General features: G+C 45.0%; 1 protein-coding gene across 2 annotated transcripts in view; it reads right to left on the bottom strand.

Annotated features, from left to right (window-relative positions):
- Positions 1-21,657, bottom strand: part of PRSS12 (serine protease 12) — a 200,405-nt gene that overhangs the window by 69,394 nt on the left and 109,354 nt on the right. For both annotated transcript variants that reach the window (XM_040418279.1, XM_040418280.1), the window contains one exon: positions 17,601-17,797. In XM_040418279.1, coding sequence (XP_040274213.1) covers positions 17,601-17,797 — 197 coding nt within the window. The remainder of the gene's footprint in view (positions 1-17,600; positions 17,798-21,657) is intronic.

The raw sequence follows: 21,657 nt of genomic DNA, 5'->3' as shown, positions 1-21,657 counted from the left end.
TCTATCTATCTATCTATCATCTAATCTATCTATCCATCTATTATCTAATCTATTATCTATCTATCTATCTATCTATCCAATATCTACCCATCTAAAGGTCCCTTTACATGTTGATGTACAAGCAGATTGTCGGGAAGGATCGCTAGCGGAGGAGACCAGTGCATTTACACCTCCAGAGTATGGGGAAGAGCCAACGCTAATGCCATCACTCTTCCCCATACTGTCTCGTTGTTTCTATGTTATCCTAGTATCTACCTATGATATCTTATTTATCGATGTATGTATGTTTATCTATCTATCTATCTATCTATCTATTGTAGGAAGGTGCAAGGGAACGTCGTTGACGGAAGGTATGTGTCACCGAGGTTCCTGGCCTCGGTGGAGTAAGAGCCAGTTTTCATGTGTCAGCAGCAGTTGCTGTTTGACACCTAGCTATTTAGTATAGCTGTAATAGCTGATCCGGGATGGCTCTTACTGGGAGTAGTCAAAGTACTGGGTGGGTGACTACTCCCCCCGTTCCAGGCTGGGTCTTGACTGGCCTATATAAAAAACCCAGCCAGCAGTGTCAGCTGGTGGTAATTACCTCTCTCTCTGACAGAGGAGCTCTGGCAATCGCTGGATTAGGATCTGAGCCGTGTGCTACCCTGGAGGCCTAAGTTTGGAAGGTCTGCTCTGTCCTGAGCAATGCCAACCTGGTGTGAACTAACACCTAGAATAACAGGTGACTCTTTTGCTGTATGAACTGTCTAGGTGTGAACGAACACCAAAACTGCAAATGGACTGTCGTACTGTTTTGTTGCCATAAGTGTGAATAAAACACTTCAGTTTTTGAATTACAAACTGGTCTTTGCCTCTATACTGCATCCGCTTGTCCTGTCTACCAGAGCGAATCCCCACACTATCATCTATCTATCTATCTATCTATCTATCTATCTATCTATCTATCTATCTATCTATCATCAATCTAATATCTGCCCAACTAAGGGTCCTTTTACACTGAGGATCTGGACAATTATTATTACAAACTAACCTCTGTATAACTGTATGTTGATGTTAGTACGACTGATCACCCAACAAAAGCTCAAAACGGGTGATCGCGTCTTACGTGCAGCACCTTAAAGGGACACTGAGAGGGCCAAAAAGCATATTAAGGTATATATATGACCGTACAGGTCTTATAAAGTGTATAAGAATCATATAAGTACCCCCCCTGTCCACCTTTAAACTACAATAATGTGAAGTTTTATAACCTGCTGGAATCGGGTTCAATCTGCCCAAGGGGCGGTGCTTCACCTCAGCTTGCGCCCAGCCAGCTGAGGTGAAGCACCGCCCCTTGGGCAGATTGAACCCGATTCCAGCAGGTTATAAAACTTCACATTACTGTAGTTATAAGGTGGACAGGGGGGATACTTATATGATTCTTATACACTTTATAAGACCTGTACGGTCATATATATACCTTAATATGCTTTTTGGCCCTGTCAGTGTCCCTTTAAATTGACATTTGTCTGCAGTATATCCCCATGTGCCAACAGGTGATATGCTGCTGACAATATTGAAAGTGAATGGGGGACAAATAATCATGATAAAATCATTTGCCCCCTTTAACTTTGCATCAGGCAAAGGCACTTTAAAATAGTTGTATATAGAAGTAAAAGAACGCGGCACCCACCACTGTAGAATATACGTTCCTTTATTCTTCCACATATTAAAACTTTGGGGCTGAAACAACATGCATAGTTTCACAGCAAGTGAAGCAGCGACAGCCGTTTCGCGCTGGTTTGCGCTTCCTCTGGCACTTTAAACTAGTGTGAATTATTGCCCTGGCACCTAATATCATATCTACCTATTTTTTACGTATATATTTATCCATCTATTCATCCACTGGGGCATAACTGTAGAGGGTGCAGATGTTGTAGTCCCACACGGTCCCTAGTGCCTAAGGGACACTATAACCATACCATTATACCATAGGTGCAAAGATGTCTCCTGGTTCCAATGGCTATACTTTGTAGTTATCACTTTGGTTTATATAAGAGATTTTATTCGTTGAGTTAATGTTCAGATCGTAGCATTTTACAGCATTTATCACCTAATTGGGCTTATTAGACCGATATATCAAAAACAGTTTTGCCACCACCAGTGCTCCAAATAGGTTGTGTCAGCCAAAACCTCTCTTGCCTACTTAGGCTATTAAAGAACCTGTCATTACAATATCATGCCTTCAGATTAGAGATGAGGGAATCAGTCTGGATTTGTTTTGGGTCTGGTTTGCCAAATTTTCGAAATGGTTGGAATCGTTTTGGGCCGAACCAAAGTTACTCCAATTGCCCTAAAAGTTGGTATATAACCTCCTATAGCATCATAGGACTCTGAATTTAACCCTTTCTACCAGTTTTCGCCCTCCTGCCCAGGCCATTTTTTGCAAATCTGACATGTGTCACTTTATGTGGTAATAACTTTGGAACACTGTGATACTGTTTTCTCGTGACACATTGCACTTCATGATAGTCATAAATTTGAGTCAATATATTTCACCTTTATTTATAAAAAAAATACCAAATTTAACCAAAATTTAGAGAAATTTTCAAAATTTCAATCTCTCCGCTTTTAAAACAGAAAGTGATACCTCATAAAATATTTACAGTGCTACCCATAATTATTAATACCCCTGGCAAATTTTGACTTAAAGTTACTTTTATTCAACCAGCAAGTAATTTTTTGACGGGAAATGACATGGGTGTCTCCCAAAAGATAATAAGACTATGTACAAGAGCCATTATTGTGGGAAAAAAACATTTCTCAGCTTTTATTTACATTTGAGCAAAAAGTGTCCAGTCCAAAATTATTCATAACCTTCAAAAACTGTCACAGTCTGTGGGAAAATCAAAAGTTATATACCATTCCAAATAGTCCAAGCTGTTCTAAAGCATCCTAATTAACCTGATTAATTGGGAACAGCTGTTTTAATCAACTCAGCAGGTGAAAAACAGCAGCTCTCTGCAGTTGGTTTGTGGACAGTCATGGCTAAGACAAAGGAGCTCAGTGAGGACCTGCGGCTGCGCATTGTGGCTGCTTACAAGTCAGGAAAGGGCTACAAGGCCATTTCTAAATGTTTTCAAGTTCCAGTGGCTACAGTGCAAAGTATTATTAAAAAAATACAAGATGTTCCGCACTGTGGAAAATCTCAGAGGACGTGGTCGGAAGCCAAAAGTGACACCTGTGTTGGCCAGGAGGAGAGTTAGAGAGGTGAAAAAGAATCTAAGGATCACCACCAAGGCCATCCTGGTGAATCTGGGCTCTGCTGGTGGCAATGTCTCAAGGCAGACAATCCAACGGACACTGCACACTGCTGCGTTCCACGGATGCACACCAAGGAGGACGCCACTTCTCCAGATAAGGCACACAAAAGCTCACTTGGCCTTTGCAAAAGCTCATCAGGACCAAGAAGGAGACTTCTGGTCTTCTGTGTTATGGTCAGATAAACAAAAATTGAATTGCTTGGTCACAATGATGTTTCCTTCATTTGGAGTAAAAAAGGAGAAGCCTTCAACCCAAAGAACACCATCCCCACTATCAAACATGGTGGTGGGAACCTAATGCTTTGGGGGTGTTTTTAAGCCAATGGACCAGGGGACCTAATCACAGTAAACGGCACCATGAAAAAAGAGCAATACATGAGGATTCTCAACGACATCAGGCAGTCTGCAGAGAAACTTGTCCTTGGGCACCAGTGGACATTTCAGCATGACAATGACCCAAAACACACAGCAAAAGTGGTGAAGAAATGGTTAGCAGACAACAACATTAAAGGGACACTGACAGGGCCAAAAAGCATAATAAGGTATATATATGACCGTACAGGTCTTATAAAGTGTATAAGAATCATATAAGTATCCCCCCTGTCCACCTTATAACTACAGTAATGTGAAGTTTTATAACCTGCTGGAATCGGGTTCAATCTGCCCAAGGGGCGGTGCTTCACCTCAGCTGGCTGGGCGCAAGCTGAGGTAAAGCACCGCCCCTTGGGCAGATTGAACCCGATTCCAGCAGGTTATAAAACTTCACATTACTGTAGTTATAAGGTGGACAGGGGGGATACTTATATGATTCTTATACACTTTATAAGACCTGTACGGTCATATATATACCTTAATATGCTTTTTGGCCCTGTCAGTGTCCCTTTAAGGTTTTGGAGTGGCCCAGCCAGAGTCCAGACTTGAATCCAATTGAGAATCTGTGGAGGGAGATCAGGGTGATGGCAAGAAGACCCTCCAACCTGAAAGAGTTGGAGCTCATTGCTAAAGATGAATGGGCAAAAATACCTGTGGAGACATGCAAAAACCTGGTCTGCAATTATAGGAAGCGTTTGATTGCTGTAATAGCCAATAAAGGCTTTTCTATTGATTATTGAGAAGGGTACGAATAATTTTGGACTGGACACTTTTTGCTCAAATGTAAATAAAAGCAGAATTTTTTTTTTTCCCACAATAATGCCTCTTGTACATCCGTCTTATTATCTTTTGGGAGACACCTATGTCATTTACCGTCAAAAAATTACTTGCTGGTTGAAAAAAAGTAACTAAGTCAAAATTTGCCAGGGGTATAAATAATTATGGGCAGCAATGTATTACTTAACATTCCTCATATGTCTACTTTATGTTGGCATCATTTTTGTAAATGTTATTTAATTTTTTTTCGGACGTTAGAAGGCTTAGAATTTTAGATGCAATTCTTAATATTTTTAAGAACATTTCTAAAACCCACATTTTAAGAAACAGTTAAGGTCTGAAGTCACTTTGTGGGGCTTACATAGTGGAAACCCCCCATAAATGACCCCATTGTAGAAACTACACCCCTCAAGTTACTCAAAACTGATTTTACAAACTTTGTTAACCCTTTATGTGTTCCGCAAGAATTAAAGGAAAATGGATGTGAAATTTCTAAATTTCTCTTTTTTTTGCCAGATTTTCCATTTTAATCCATTTTTTTCTTTAACACATCAAGGGTTAACTGCCAAACAAAACTCAGTAGTTATTACCCTGATTCTGCGGTTTACATAAGCACCCCACATGTGGTCGTAAACTGATGTTCTAGTGTCTTCATAGTCTGAGAGCCATAGATTTTTTATTTTTTGACCGAATGTCTTAGGTAGGGTCTAATTTTTTGTGGAATGAGGTAACAGTTTGAATAGTACTATTTTGGGGGGCATACGCCTTTTTGATCGCTTGGTGTTGCACTTTATGTGATGTTAGGTGACAAAAAAATAGCTTTTTTGGCAGTGTTCACCTGAGGGGTTAGATCATGTGATATTTTTATAGAGCAGGTTGTTATGGATGAGGCAATACCTAATCAGTCTACCTTAACACAATAATAGCAGTTTTGAAGCAAAAAAAAACATTTTAGTGTCTTCATTGTCTAATAGTCATAGTTTTTTAATTTTTTTTGACCGATTGTCTTAGGCCTCTTTCACACTTGCGTTGTCCGGATCCGGCGTGTACTCCACTTGCCGGAATTACACGCCGGATACGGAAAAACGCAAGTGTACTGAAAGCATTTAAAGACAGAACCGTCTTCCAAATGCGTTCAGTGTTACTATGGCACCCAGGACGCTATTAAAGTCCTGGTTGCCATAGTAGGAGCGGGGATCGGGGGAGCAATATACTTACAGTCCGTGCGGCTCCCGGGGCGCTCCAGAATGACGTCAGAGCGCCCCATGCGCATGGATGACGTGATCCATGCGATCACATGATCCATGCGCTTGGGGCGCCCTGACGTCACTCTGGAGCGCCCGGGGAGCCGCACGGAAGGTAAGTACACTGCTCCCCCGCTCCCCGCTACACTTTACCATGGCTGCCAGGACTTTAGCGTCCCGGCAGCCATGGTAACCATTCAGAAAAAGCTAAATGTCGGGTCCGGCAATGCGCCGAAACGAAGTTTAGCTTAAGGCCAGATCCGGATCAATGCCTTTCAATGGGCATTAATTCCGGATCCGGCCTTGCGGCAAGTGTTCCGGATTTTTGGCCGGAGCAAAAAGCGCAGCATGCTGCGGTATTTTCTCCGGCCAAAAAACGTTCCGTTCCGGAACTGAAGACATCCTGATGCATCCTAAACGGATTTCTCTCCATTCAGAATGCATTAGGATAATCCTGATCAGGATTCTTCCGGCATAGAGCCCCGACGACGGAACTCTATGCCGGAAGACAAGAACGCAAGTGTGAAAGAGCCCTTAGGTAGAGTCTAATTTTTTGCAGGATGAGGTGACGGTTTGATTGGTACTATTTTGGGGGGCATACGCCTTTTTGATCGCTTGGTGTTGCAATTTTTGTGATGTATGTTTTATGGTGTTTATCGGACGGGGTGGATCATGTGATATATTTATAGAATCGGTTGTTACGGACGCGGTGATACCTAATATGTGTTTTTTTCCCCTTTTCTTTCAATTTTTCATTATAAAATCAGGGGAAAGGGGTGTTTCTTACTTGAAGCGTTATTTTTTATTAAAAACACTTTTTTTTACATTTTTTTATTTTTATTTCTGGCGCCTTTTTGGTGGCTGTGTTCTTTTTCTTCTTTTCTGTATCCAGTAACCATCAGACTGCTTGCTGTCAACAATACGCCAGTCACTGCGTAAGCAAGCAAGCATACGGAAAACCATTCTGGCCGTCGTGCCCGAGAAGCCACTTCTCTCCAGTTCCACCACCCACTGAGACGACTGGGTGTCTTGTTGCCATCCTCATCATTGTCCTCTTGCCCCTCCACCTCCAACTCCTTCTCCTTCTTCGTCATCATCCTCCTCCATGCCAGATTCCCTTTGTGCATCCCCAACAGCTATAGAGTGGACTGTATGGGCTTCAGCTGCTCTTCTAATGCTATGGTCCCCTACTGCATGAGCGTCATTGTCTGTTCTAAGAAAAATATGAGAGGGATGACATTGTTTATACCGCAGTTGTCTCTGCTGACAAACTTTGTGGCCTCTTCGAAGGGCTTGAGCACCTGACAGGCGTCTCGGATGAGCTGCCACTGTCTGACCTCGGAGCAACACATACTCCATGCTGCTGAGGCTGTCTGGTGCATGACAAAATCATTAACGGTTTTCAGCTGCTTGTACAGATGCTTGAGCATGTGCAATGTCAAAGTACAGAGAGTTGGCAAGTCTTGGATTAAGCAGTGTAGTGTCAGGCCGTTCTGTCCCTGCAGGTCCAGGAGAGGGTTCCTTGTCACACAATAGTGGCTAAATTGCTTGGACAGTCTCCTGGAGTTTGTCAGCACCTTGCACAAGCCAGTGTACTTATTTAGAAAGTGCTGCGCACCTCTAGGATGATGACGTGCATCATGCAGGGAGCATGTGTTATTTCGCCCAGGTTCAGGGCTGCCACGATGTTGCGCCCATTGTCACTAACCACCTTGCCCAGTTGGAGTCAGCGGGGTCAGGGCCGGCCTTAGGTGTCCAGGCGCCCTGTGCGAGCTAACCTTGTGGCGCCCCCCCCCCCAAAAAAAAAAAAAAAAACACTGCTTGTTGCTGGCATCATGGCATAGGCTGGCTGACTATCCAACCAAGTAGTTACCAGCCCACACACCCCAAAGGCCGGTGTAATGTCATACTTCCCTACTTCGTGAGATTTCCCTACCCTCGTCACTTCCGGTCGCACCGGACATGACGTGAGGAGGTGTGCAGCGCCGCGCAGGCGCACAACGTCAGGTTAGGGAAGTTTCACAGCAGAGTGCGCATGCGCCAGGAGTCTCGCCGGCGGTTAGGGTAGGGAAAAACTATGGGGCAGTGCGCAGGCGCAGTGATCGGATGGATGTTCTCAGCTGAACACCGTCCGACACTGCGCATGCACCGGGAGCCTCACTGTCACGGATGGTGTACAGAAACAAGACAATACCATATAAACAATGTCTCTCTGGATCCACAACTAAGGAACAAAGGGAGACCCCTGCAATAGAGCTGCCGCTCTCCCTCACTGCTCAGCCTATGCGAACACCCCAAAGGTGGATGGCCGCATATCCACGTTCCTCGGCTATCTATTACCTGAAGACCCTACAATAGTGAAGGGACACGACCACCGGCTCCCTACACTGACACGGAGGGAGTCAGGGTCACCTGGATCCAGAAAAGACAAAATTATAAATACATAAACAGCACTTATCTGCAGACGACTGACGACTGAGAACTGGGAACTGGGAACAGCATGCACACACACTCCAGGAAGTTGTATCAGCCGCACACTACTGCATTATGGGGAGGAACTTAAAGGGTAGCGATCAGTCTGACTGCATGACAGCTGAGATAGACTAACGAGATGAGAAACTAAACCAAAACAAAGAAATTCAAGGAGGAGGATCTGAGAAGCTCCTGTGAGCGCTTCTCAGCTGTCTGGCTGTGACAGTACCCCTCCCTCTAGGAGTGGACTCCGGACACTCAGGGCCCACCTTCTCAGGATGGGACCTATGGAAAGCCCTGATGAGACGAGAGGCCTTAATGTCCATCACTGGGACCCACATCCTCTCCTCAGGACCATAACCCTCCCAATGAACGAGGTACTGGAGGGAACCGCGGACAAGACGAGAATCCACAATCCTAGAGACCTGAAATTCAAGATTTCCATCAACCATAATCGGAGGAGGAGGCAAAGGCGAGGGTACAATAGGTTGAACATAAGGTTTCAATAAGGACTTATGAAAAACATTATGGATCTTCCAAGTCTGAGGAAGATCAAGACGGTAGGCAACAGGATTGATGACAGACAGGATCTTGTAAGGCCCAATAAACCTAGAACCCAACTTCCAGGAGGGAACCTTCAATTTGATATTCTTGGTAGACAACCACACCAGATCACCAACATTCAGGTCCGGACCAGGCACAGGTCTCTTATCCGCCACACGCTTATATCTCTCACTCATGCTCTTTAGATTATCCTGAATCTTTTGCCAAATAGATGACAAAGACGAGGAGAATCTGTCCTCATCAGGCAAACCAGAAGAGCCCTCTCCAGAGAAAGTCCCAAACTGCGGATGGAACCCATATGCACCAAAAAATGGTGACTTATCAGAGGACTCCTGACGACGGTTATTTAAAGCAAACTCAGCAAGGGACAAAAAAGAACACCAATCCTCCTGATTCTCCGCCACAAAACAGCGCGGATATGTCTCCAGATTCTGATTGACGCGCTCCGTCTGGCCATTCGACTGCGGATGGAAAGCAGAAGAGAATGACAACCGAACCCCCAAGCGAGAACAGAAAGCCTTCCAGAATCTGGAAACAAACTGCGTGCCCCTATCAGAGACTATGTCTGAAGGAATCCCATGCAATTTGACAATGTGGTCAATAAATGCCTGCGCCAGCGTCTTAGCATTGGGCAAACCAGGGAAAGGGATAAAATGCACCATTTTGCTAAATCGGTCCACCACCACCAGAATCACAGACTTCCCCGAGGAACGAGGCAAGTCCGTTATGAAGTCCATGGACAGATGTGTCCAAGGACGGGAAGGAATGGGCAAAGGAAGGAGAGGACCTGATGGCCGTGAATGAGGGACCTTGGCACGAGCGCAAGTCTCGCAAGCTGCCACAAAACCCTCAACCGACTTACAAAGCGCAGGCCACCAGAATCTCCGAGCGATGAGATCCAGTGTGGCTCTTGCCCCCGGGTGCCCAGCAAGGACCGTGTCGTGGTGTTCTTTAAAAATCTTGTGTCTCAAAGCGAGAGGCACAAACAACCTCCCAGGAGGACAAAGATCAGGAGCTTCTGACTGGGCTGCCTGCACCTCTGCCTCCAATTCAGGAAAAAGAGCAGAGACCACCACACCTTCAGCCAAAATGGGACCCGGGTCTTCAAAATTCCCACCTCCTGGAAAACAACGTGACAGGGCATCTGCCTTCACATTCTTAACCCCAGGGCGGAACGTAACAACAAAATTAAACCTTGAAAAGAACAAAGACCATCTGGCCTGTCTCGGGTTCAGACGCTTGGCTGACTCCAAATAGGCCAGATTTTTATGGTCAGTAAACACGGTAATAGGGTGTCTGGCTCCCTCTAGCCAATGGCGCCATTCCTCAAAAGCCAACTTGATGGCCAACAATTCCCTATCTCCCACATCATAATTTCTCTCTGCGGAGGAGAGTTTCTTTGAGAAAAAGGCACACGGTTGCCATTTGGCAGGAGAGGAACCCTGAGACAAGACCGCACCCACCCCTACCTCAGAAGCATCAACCTCAACTATGAAGGGTAACGAAATATCAGGTTGTACTAGGATGGGAGCGGAAGCAAAACTTTCCTTGATATTAGAAAAGGCCTTACGCGCCTCTACCGACCAGGAAGAAAAATCTACCCCCTTTCTGGTCATATCAGTGAGTGGTTTAACAACAGAGGAATAATTAAAAATAAATTTCCTGTAATAATTGGCAAAGCCCAAAAAACGCATCAGCGCCTTCTGGTTCTCAGGAAGCTCCCACTCAAGCACAGCGCGGACCTTCTCGGGGTCCATGCGAAAACCAGAAGCGGAGACAAGAAACCCCAGAAATTGGATTTCTGGAACCGCAAACACACATTTTTCCAGTTTCGCATATAATTTATTCTCCCGCAGAATGAGCAAGACCTGACGTAAGTGTTCCTTATGAGTCTTGAAATCAGGAGAAAAAATCAAAATGTCATCCAAATACACTAATACAAATTTTCCCATTAAATGATAAAAAATGCTGTTGACGAAATGCTGAAAAACGGCTGGGGCATTCATCAAACCAAAAGGCATAACCAAATTCTCAAAATGGCCCTCAGGGGTATTGAAAGCCATCTTCCATTCGTCTCCTTCTCTGACCCTAACCAGGTTGTATGCCCCTCTTAGGTCTAATTTGGAAAAGACTTTAGCCCCAACAACCTGGTTAAACAGGTCCGGGATCAGAGGAAGCGGATAAGGATCACGAATAGTGATACTGTTCAGCTCTCTGAAATCCAGACAAGGTCTTAAAGAACCATCTTTTTTCTTAACAAAGAAAAAACCAGCGGCAACAGGTGACTTCGTGGGTCGTATGTGTCCTTTTCTCAAACTCTCAGAGATATAAGCCCGCATAGCGACCCTCTCAGGTTGGGAGAGATTGTATAAATGAGATTTAGGCAGCTTGGCGCCTGGGATGAGAATAATAGGGCAATCATACTCCCTGTGCGGAGGCAAACTCTGAACTCCACTCTCAGAGAAGACATCCAAAAATTCAGAGAGGAAAGGTGGTACAGTCTTAGTAGAAACCTCAGAAACAGATGTTGTGAGGCAATTCTCTCTGCAAAAGTTACTCCAACCATTTATTTGCCTCGCTTGCCAATCAATGGTGGGGTTATGTTTAGTGAGCCAGGGTAGCCCCAACACTAGAGGAGTAGGCAAACCGCTAAGGACAAAACATGACACATCCTCAACATGAGCATCACTCACAATTAAACGGATATTGTGAACTATGCCCTTTAATGATTTCTGAGAAAGTGGAGCTGAATCAATAGCAAAAACAGGAATATCCCTTCCCAAAGTGCATACCTGGAAACCATGAGTTATTGCAAATTGATTATCAATGAGGTTGACAGCTGCTCCACTATCCACAAAAATCTCACAAAAAATGCTCTTGCTCTCTAGCGCCACCCTAGCAGGCAGGACAAAACGGGAACTACAAGCAAACGGAAAACCTTCAATTTCCGCCTCAACCCTGCCAATAGTAACAGACGGAACATTTTTAAAAGATTTTTTCCTTTTTGTCTCTTTATTACTCCCAGAAAACTGCCTGAATCTCCTTGAGGGACAAACATTTGCCAAATGATTTATATCTCCACAACAAAAACAAACCCTCCCATGCGGGCTGAATCTTCTATTGTCAGAGGCAATCAACCCCAGCTGCATGGGCTCCTGCTCAGAAGGGGCTGACAGCGACTGAGACTCCTGCGCACAGAATGAGACCGCTGCACTGTTCCGAGACTGAGTAGGACAGGAAGGAGAGATCTCTCGTCTCTCTCTAAGACGCCTGTCAATACGAACGGCCTGAGACATAGCAGAGTCCAAGGAGATAGGCCTCTCATGAAAGGAAAATGCATCTTTCAATCCCTCTGAAAGACCATGGCAAAATTGACTTCGGAGTGCAGCATCATTCCAACCAGTATCAGCTGCCCATCTCCGAAATTCGGAGCAGTATATCTCTGCGGATTGTTTACCCTGGCATAACAGACGTAGTCTAGACTCAGCCAGAGCAATACGATCCGGATCATCATATATCTGACCCAGGGCTAAAAAGAATTCATCCACTGAGCGGAGGGGCCGTGCCCCCTCCGGTAGCGAAAAGGCCCAAGACTGAGCGTTACCCCTGAGCAGCGATACAATGATCCCCACCCTCCGTTCTTCATCACCAGAAGAATGGGGAAGAAGGCGAAAATGGAGTTTGCAAGCCTCTTTAAAACGCACAAAATTCTCACTACCCCCAGAGAACGTATCCGGGAGCGAGATCTTGGGCTCAGCACAAACTCCATGAACGCAAGCTGAACCGGTCACTTGAAACTGAGAAAAAATCCTACGGAGATCAGCTACCTCCAATGAAAGACCCTGGAGGCGTTCAGCCAAAAGTGAAACCGGATCCATGCTTGAGACGGTTTTGGCGGCTGATAATGTCACGGATGGTGTACAGGAAACAAGACAATACCATATAAACAATGTCTCTCTGGATCCACAACTAAGGGACAAAGGGAGACCCCTGCAATAGAGCTGCCGCTCTCCCTCACTGCTCAGCCTATGCGAACACCCCAAAGGTGGATGGCCGCATATCCACGTTCCTCGGCTATCTATTACCTGAAGACCCTACAATAGTGAAGGGACACGACCACCGGCTCCCTAAACTGACACGGAGGGAGTCAGGGTCACCTGGATCCAGAAAAGACAAAAACATAAATACATAAACAGCACTTATCTGCAGACGACTGACGACTGAGAACTGGGAACTGGGAACAGCATGCACACACACTCCAGGAAGTTGTATCAGCCGCACACTACTGCATTATGGGGAGGAACTTAAAGGGTAGCGATCAGTCTGACTGCATGACAGCTGAGATAGACTAACGAGATGAGAAACTAAACCAAAACAAAGAAATTCAAGGAGGAGGATCTGAGAAGCTCCTGTGAGCGCTTCTCAGCTGTCTGGCTGTACGGGCCAGTGCTTTTTCCCTACCCTAACCGCTGGTGAGGCTCCCAGCGCATGCGCAGTGTCGGCCGGTGTCCTGCTGAGAACATCCATCCGATCACCGCACCTGTGCACTGGCCCATAATTTTTCCCTACCCTAACCGCCGGCGAGGCTCCCAGCGCATGCGCACTCTGCTGTGAAATTTCCCTAACCCATCGTTGTGCGCAGTGCGCCCCCCCAATATAATAAACATTGGTGACACAGTGCGCCCCCCCCAACACCCCAGTATAATAAACATTGGTGGCGCAGTGCGCCCCTCCAACACCCCAGTTTAATAAACATTGGTGGCGCAGTGCGCCCCCCCAACACCCCAGTATAATAAACATTGGTGGCGCAGTGCGCCCCCCCAACACCCCAGTATAATAAACATTGGTGGCGCAGTGCGCCCCCCCATCACACCAGTATAATAAACATTGGTGGCGCAGTGCGCCCCCCAACACCCCAGTATAATAAACATTGGTGGCGCAGTGCGCCCCCCCAACACCCCAGTATAATAAACATTGGCGCAGTGCGCCCCCCCCTCAATATAATAAACATTGGTGGCGCAGTGCGCCCCCCCTCAATATAATAAACATTGGTGGCGCAGTGCGCCCCCCCTCAATATAATAAACATTGGTGGCGCAGTGCGCCCCCCCTCAGTATAATAAACTTTGGTGGCGCAGTGCGCCCCCCCTCAATATAATAAACATTGGTGGCGCAGTGCGCCCCCCCTCAATATAATAAACATTGGTGGCGCAGTGGGCAGTGCCAATGAGGGTTAAAAAATAAAAAAATAATTAACTCACCTCCTCCAATTGATCGTCTTCTGTTCTTTCTTCATGACCTGTCAATAGACCTGTGGTGACATCACTGTGCTCATCACATGATACATCACATGATCCATCACCATGGTAATGGGTCATGTGATGAGCTCAGTGACGTCACCACAGGTCCTGAAGAAAGACCGGCAGCTACGCGATCAACTGGAGGAGGTGAGTTAATTTTTTTAAATTATTTTTTAACCCTCATTGGCACTTCCCACTGAGCCACCAATGTTTCTTATACTGGGGGGGGCGCACTGTGCCACCAACGTTTCTTATACTAGGGGGGGGGCGCACTGAGCCACCAATTATGTTTGTTTCTTATACTGGGGTGTTTGGGGGGGGGGGCGCACTGTGCCACCAACGTTTCTTATACAAATACAGGAGGCGGGTGCCGGAATCAAATAGCCGGCACCCGACCTCTGTGACAGGGAGCTGCGATCAGCGGCAGTTAACCCCTCAGGTATCGCACCTGAAGGGTTAACTCAACTGCCGCTGATCGCAGCTCCCTGTCACAGAGGTCGGTGCCGGCTATTTGATTGCGGCACCCGCCTCCTGTATTTGTATTCAGGTCAGTTTTCTTTATTGGTGGCGCAGTGGCCACAGCCCCTCCCCTCCTCCTCCTGTCTCTCTTCTTATTGGCAGCGGCGGGGGCAGCAGGCAGGTCAGACAGGGGAGGGGGAGATGGAGGGGGCGCCCTGAGGGAGAACACAAGTACAGCCTCGCCTGCCGCAGATTACATTGCGAGCTGTCGGCCGCCCAGCGCCCCTGTTACTATGGCGCCCTGTGCGGCCGCACAGCCCGCACACCCCAAAGGCCGGCCCTGAGCGGGGTGACAGCCAGTGGGATCTTTACTGCTTGATGTACTTGAGCAACTGCTCGCCAGTGTTCCTACTCTCTCCCAGGCTGATCAGTTCCAAAAAGGCGTGGCAATGCTTGACCTGACATGATAGGAAGGAGGGGTAATGCGAGTGACCCTGTGCCCTGCTGCTTTTGGGGACGGGATCATGTCCATGACGGAGGAGGTGGAGGAGGCAGATAAGTTCCTTCTGTGGGAGCCAGCCCTATTATATGGTGGTAGGTGGTCAAAAGGACCTGGCCATGTTGCTGGGGTGTTGCTCCTCTACTGCCAGAAAAAACTTTGATCCAGTGGGCCGTGAAAGACATGTACTACCCTTGCCCATAACAGCTGCTCCAGGTATCCACCATGGAGTGCAGTTTGATGCGCAGAGAATACAAGGCTCTACTACAATGGCAGGTGGGGCTTCGCCAGCATCATGGCCAGGTGGTGGTTCAGTTTGTAGACAAGCTAATTGCTGGTGGAGAAAAGTTTTTTCATGGCCATTACAGATGTCTCATGAAGCCTAGGACAAAGAGTAGTCTTAGCAGGAGAAGAAGATGATGCTGATGATGACAACAGCAAGCTCTGTACACAGTGTTTCCTGGTAGTAATGTAATTTGTCCTCCCTTTCTGCCAGAGGAAAACATTCCCCCCATTTTGCCTTGGCAGTGAGGGTCTAAAAGCATGGCTATCCAGTAACCATTAGACTGCTTGATGTCAACAATAGGACAGTCACTGAGTAAGCAAGCAAGCATACAAATGTCCATTCTGGCCGGCGTGCCCAAGTAGCCATATTTTTGGGCCTCTCATAGAATGTTTTGCACTACCTCGGGTATTGGTGTAGTAAACACATATATATGCTGCTAGTTTGAATATAATCAACAACCCCCCAAAAAAATAAAAATAAAACGTGTGAAATAGGAAAACGGATTAGGGCCCCAATTCATTATCACTCCCAGATACTTTTATGTGCAACCCTGTATATTGGTGTAGTAATCAAGTATATTCTGTAGTTTCAATATAATGAGTCCAAAATAAAAAATAAATAAATTGATTTTGTGAAGTGTTTGTGAACACAGAAATAAAGGGAAACTGATTTAGGCTAAAATTCGTTATCCTTGTCCACTGGTGTTGATCACCTATATACTGGTTTAATTAAATTAAAAAATTCCGAAAAAACATTTACATTTTAACCGTGTGGAAATTCACGGAAATGGACAATTGAGGCCTGAGGCTCAATTTCTCTTTATCAGTAACAGGTGCTCTACCTTGTGTCTTGTAGTAATCAAAAATATATGCTGGCTTAATTACATTTAACAATCCCCCCAAAAAGTTTAAATAAAATTGCGACCGTGTGGATACGTAAATGGACGACGCTTGAGTTCAACTTAACACACACAGGTAGATCGCTGGTACACCATGGATATTGCTACAGTAGTCACTTATATATGCTGCTTAGTTAAATTGAAAGACCCCCCCAAAAAAAAAAAAATTATATTTCACCCGTGTGGAAACTGAAAATACGGAAAAATACGATTGAGGCTTGACACTCAATTTCCACTTAACACACACAGGTAGATTGTAATCACATATATATATATATATATATATATATACAGTATATGTATTAAACACCAAAAAAAAAAAAAAAAGATTTCTGTGAAAATGGGGAAAAAGAATGAAAGTATTTTCTTGCAGGTAGCTGCTTTTGAGGTGCACCTGCAGTTCTGATAGCAGGCACAGCCAACCACAGGTCCTGTCTCCTCTTTCCCTGTCTGTCAGATGCCCTGCATATCTCTATTGTATATAACACACACAATTCTTCTCTGGAATCCTAGCCTTTCCCTTCACTGTCCCTGGCAATAAGCTTGATTGATTGATTTCTGGCTGTCCCTGATTGATTATTCACTGTCCGTAACTTCCTTCGTTTTCCTGGCAGACACTGTAACACCCAACCACCCTCTTTCACAGACCAGCACAGAATGCCATTCTGCTTGTTCTGCTAAGGCACCTCCTTGACTGCTGCAGGACTGATTGGCTCATCCAAGATGTCTGTCAGCCTGGGAGCCAATTTGGTCAAGCCCCCACACACACACTTCCTCTCAGGGTCATGTGAGAACCAGTCTTCTACCTCCCTAGTGCTTTTTTCCCACTGACATGTGCACTACAATGGCACTACTTGCCGTTTTAGTTGGTTCATCCAAAACTAACTAAGAAAGATTTAGGTTCATCTGCCATACAAAAAATGGCAAAGTTCGGACCGAACTTGTTTGTTCATCCTTACTTCAGATGAAAACATTTAAATGGTGCCCTAATAAATTTGAGCAGTGCAATCTAAGTGCATAAATGGACTATCGGAGTGGACATGCCATATGTTTAGCCAGGGACACTACAGTCAAAGGTCCCACCACCACCACAAAAAGAAATTCAGTTCATATTACATTTTATAGACTATGTATACTTGTGAAAGATATATTAGAGAACCAAGAGATAGGAAGTACAGTATCAATCAACTGTTAACAGGGCTACAATGTATTCTTGCTATCTTCTGCATATGTCCAAAAGTAAAGCTGGAAGCAGCCCCAGCAATCTCATATATGAAAAGAAGCAACAGTCTTTCCTTATAAGTCAGTAGAAATATCCAAAAAATAAGCACATCCCTCACTGCAGAGGAAGATCACTTATAAGTAATGACTGTAATCAATAAATAACAGATAAGAAGAAAGTGAGGGAAGAAAGTTACAGATTACTTACCAGATAATGTCCTGTGCTGGTCAATATCTGGATAACACACTATGTGGACATCTTCCTGGTGACTGCAGTCATTCTTGCCCCAGTCGTTCTTGCTACACTGGGTGAGCGTGGGCTCTTTGCCTGTACAGGTGACGTCATCCAGCCAGATGACACTACTGCTCTCTTCTAAATCATTATCCAGTAAAATCTTCCCATGTCTAAGAAAGCAAACACATATAACACAGATACACTATTGGGCAGATTTACTAATACTGTCTAAAAGTAAAACATTGTAAACTTAGATATTCACACAATAAGGGCTTGTTTTTTGCTGGATAAGTTGTACGTTCTAATGGCACCATTTATTGTTGCATATACAATGTGGTGGGAAGCTGTAAAAATATTCCAAATGAGGTGGAATTGGAATTTTTTTTTAATTTCGCCATAGTTTTATGGGGTTTGTCTTTACAGCGTTCCCTATGTGGTAAAACTGACGTGTGCCCTTTATTCTTTTGGTCAGTCTGATTACAGTGAAATTCCATTTGTATAGTTTTTGTATAAGTTTTTCATACTGACAAAAATGAAAAACTTTGGACAAAATATTTGTTTCTTTTTATCACCATTATCGCTAGAGATGTTTATAAAAATTTGACGGCAGCTTCGTCAAAGTTTGTCCAAAAATTCTATTTGTTCCAAATTAATTTCTCACAAATATCTATAAATCGGATATACCCAGGCCACTCTGCCTTAGGGTACGGCCACATGGAGTGGCCATGCTGCGGGCACGTTGCAGCCATGCTGTGGTGAAGAACCATGCGGGCAATTAGCCCGCAGCTGCCTTCCATTTATTAATGAAGACCGCACTGTATAGTTGGTCTTCATAGTTAATGGTCGCGCAGCATCTTTAATGCTACTTTAAATGAGGGCTGTTACTGTATGGGGTTTGGCTGGTTAGTTTGGGGGCACAATATGGAATCTATTGCTGTTCTTGCCCGCTGTTCTCTCCTGAAGGTTATTTGACAGCAAACACTGAATATTAAGCAGCTTGTATACCCACTTCTCCAACCCCAGTGCTCTCCTGCCCTGCAGGTGGGAGCCCTTCTTCTGCCATCAGTTTTTTCTCTTTTTCCACATCATCTTCCTCTCTCTGCACCTTGCTGACATTTCTAGGACATGGAGACTCTGAAGGATGATTTGAAAGAAGTAAAGCCAGCAAAAGATGAGGATGGTCATCATTAAGACCTGGCCACCCGAATGGTGGAGGGTATTGGTTGGATCTCAGGCACCGTAATAATAAAGGCTTCGATCTTATTGGTATTGAATTACATATCTTAGTTTATGGCTGAGGTAGGAATAAGTAAATGTAGTAAAAAATAAAACTGACGCAGAATAAGTATCGCTGCACTCTCTCTACAGTCTCCCTGCAGTCTCCCAGCAGTCTCCCTGCACTCTCCCTCCCCAATATTATTCTAGTATTCGTTTTCAGCAACACTGTCCCTAGAGCATGAGCGCTTGCCATGTCTCTCCCTATGCTCAGCTCACAGGACAATGGCGGAGACCATGTGGAATGAGGGTTTTATAGCGCTGTGACATCACATGGGATAGTGCAACCACAATTTTAGGAAAACCTGATTTGTTACCACAAAGTGCAAGGAAATTCAGATTTGTTGCAAATCAAAATTATCCTAAACTTCGGGCCTAATTCTGCTTCAAATGCGTCACTTAGCTCAACACTAATTATCTCCATTCATTTTATCATAAGTCTGCAGAGCTGTGTGTGGGCTTATTTTTTGTCGGACAATCTGTAGTTTTTATTAATACCATTCTGGGATGTGTATGACTTTTTGATCACTTTTGATTCCGTTTTTTTTGGGATATGACACAATGGAAATTTTTTTTTTCCATTATGCCATTCGTCAAAATTCAGTATACTATATTTTAATGCAGTGCTGCCACCTAGAGGCCCGCATTGGAATATACCAGTAATAGGACTGGAAGCCTTATACACACTTAGATCTATTACCACTAAGGAACACATTTCCCAATCTCAGCCCTGGGAGCGTGTGCTCCTGGGTTTTTTAGCTCTCAGATGCTACAGTCATATTTGACCACAGAATCTGAGGGTTAAAGGTCTGTGATTGCCATTATTACTGATTACAGATAGTGATGGACGAACATCTGCCGGGACGGTTCGCGAACGCGATCAAATGTTGGCGAACCGTAAGTTCGCAGTGGGTCCCATTCATTTTAATGGCAGGTGCACCTGAAAAACCTTCAGCGCACATTTGAAGCCAAGAAATAATTACTAGAAGTGCACAAATAGTCCCACAACATGGACAGTGACATACCAGATGTTTTATTTGAATTTGCAATCTCCATTTATTATTCTTTTCAACGCGAAATATCAGCAATATAATTTTCGCGTACGCGCATGCGCACACCAGTTATAATTATTTTTTCCAATACCGTTTGTCACTGTGTGTAGCAGAGGGAATGCAGCAAAACCGCAAACAAATGCTGCAGTACCCAAATGCACTATATAGAAAGTATATTATTGGTATATAACACCCCGCTTCTATCAGTTTTTTTGGGGGGCGACTGGTATATCACACCAGTTATAATTATTTTTTCCAATACCGTTTGTCATGTGTGTAGCAGAGGGAGCGCCGCAAAACCGCAAATAAATGCTGCTGTACCCAAATGCAGTATATAGAAAGTATATTATTGGTATATAACACCCCGCTTCTATCAGTTTTTTGGGGGGGCAACTGGAAAATCACACCAGTGATAATTATTTTTTCTAATTGCGTTTGTCACTCTGTGTAGCTGCAGTATCGCTGCAGAACCGCTCACCACTGCTGCACAATACAAATACACTATAATATGCTTTCTATGTTAGAAAGTATATTATAAGTGCATTACACTCCTTTGTACTGCACACCTATCAATAGCACACCTATACAAGTCCTTAAAAGGTCTTTTGTGCCCTATTTGATAGCATTTTTGTTCCTAACAGTCTCTCCCTGCTCCACACAGCAACCTCTCCCTACACTGACAAAAGACAGAATGTAAAATGGCGGCCAGATCAGGTTTATTTATAAGGTAGGGAGTATGTCCATGTGCTGAAACGTCTCAATTGGCTGTCCTGTACCACCTGATGGATGTGTCATGGGTCTAAGTTCTTCATAATGTAAAAGAATTTGGCATTGCGAATATCGCCATATGTTCGCCTGTTCGGCGAATCGCGAACGAGCAAAGTTCGCCGCAAACCGACTGCCGGGCGAACCGCAAGGCCATCTTTAATTACAGACAATAGCCCTGGCTCTCTGCTGTTTAAAATAACAGAAACTCAGCAGCTATGGCACCTGTTGCGCTTGGGAGGAGGCTCCATATTTAAGCTGACGAATTCTGCCATACAGTTATAGAGCTGGTCATCATGGGGTAATATTGTATACGAAATAGTTGTAATCTGGAAAAAAAATTCCAAATGGGGTAGAATTGGTAAAAATGGCATAGGCATAGGCGTGCGCACGGGGTGTGCCGGGTGTGCCTGGGCACAACCTAATCAAGCCTGCTGGCCATCGAATACTAATGAAACGTTTCCATTTTGGAAGCGCTCATTAGTTCCAGAGGACCAGAAAGCGGTGAAAGCTCTTTACTTACCGCTTCCTGGTCCTCGGCTGTCGGCTGTGCAGGGCTGCGCACAGCGTGAGGCGCTTTGTGACGTCACGCTGTGCGCGCCAGTTCAGAGCGCACAGCCGAGAGCCGACATCAGGAGGAAGAAAATCGCGGACCGCGAGGAGCGGCGCCGTCCAGGAGCAGAGAGGTAAGTGTTTTTTTATTTTATAAAAAATGAGGCTGCTGGGGGCCTAATGGAGGCTAATGAGAAGCATAATGGGGGCTAATGAGGCATATGGGGGCTAATGAGAGGCATATGGGGGCTAATGAGAGGCATATAGGGGCTAATGAGAGGCATAATGGGGGCTAATGAGGTATAATGGCTGATGATGGGGGCTAGAGAGGCATAATGGGGGCTAATGAGAGGCATAATGGAGGCTAATGAGAAGCATAATGGGGG

The sequence above is a fragment of the Bufo bufo genome, chromosome 2 (assembly GCF_905171765.1).
Source record: "Bufo bufo chromosome 2, aBufBuf1.1, whole genome shotgun sequence".
Taxonomy (NCBI): Eukaryota; Metazoa; Chordata; class Amphibia; order Anura; family Bufonidae; genus Bufo; species Bufo bufo.
This window is presented reverse-complemented; position numbering and strand designations above follow the sequence as displayed.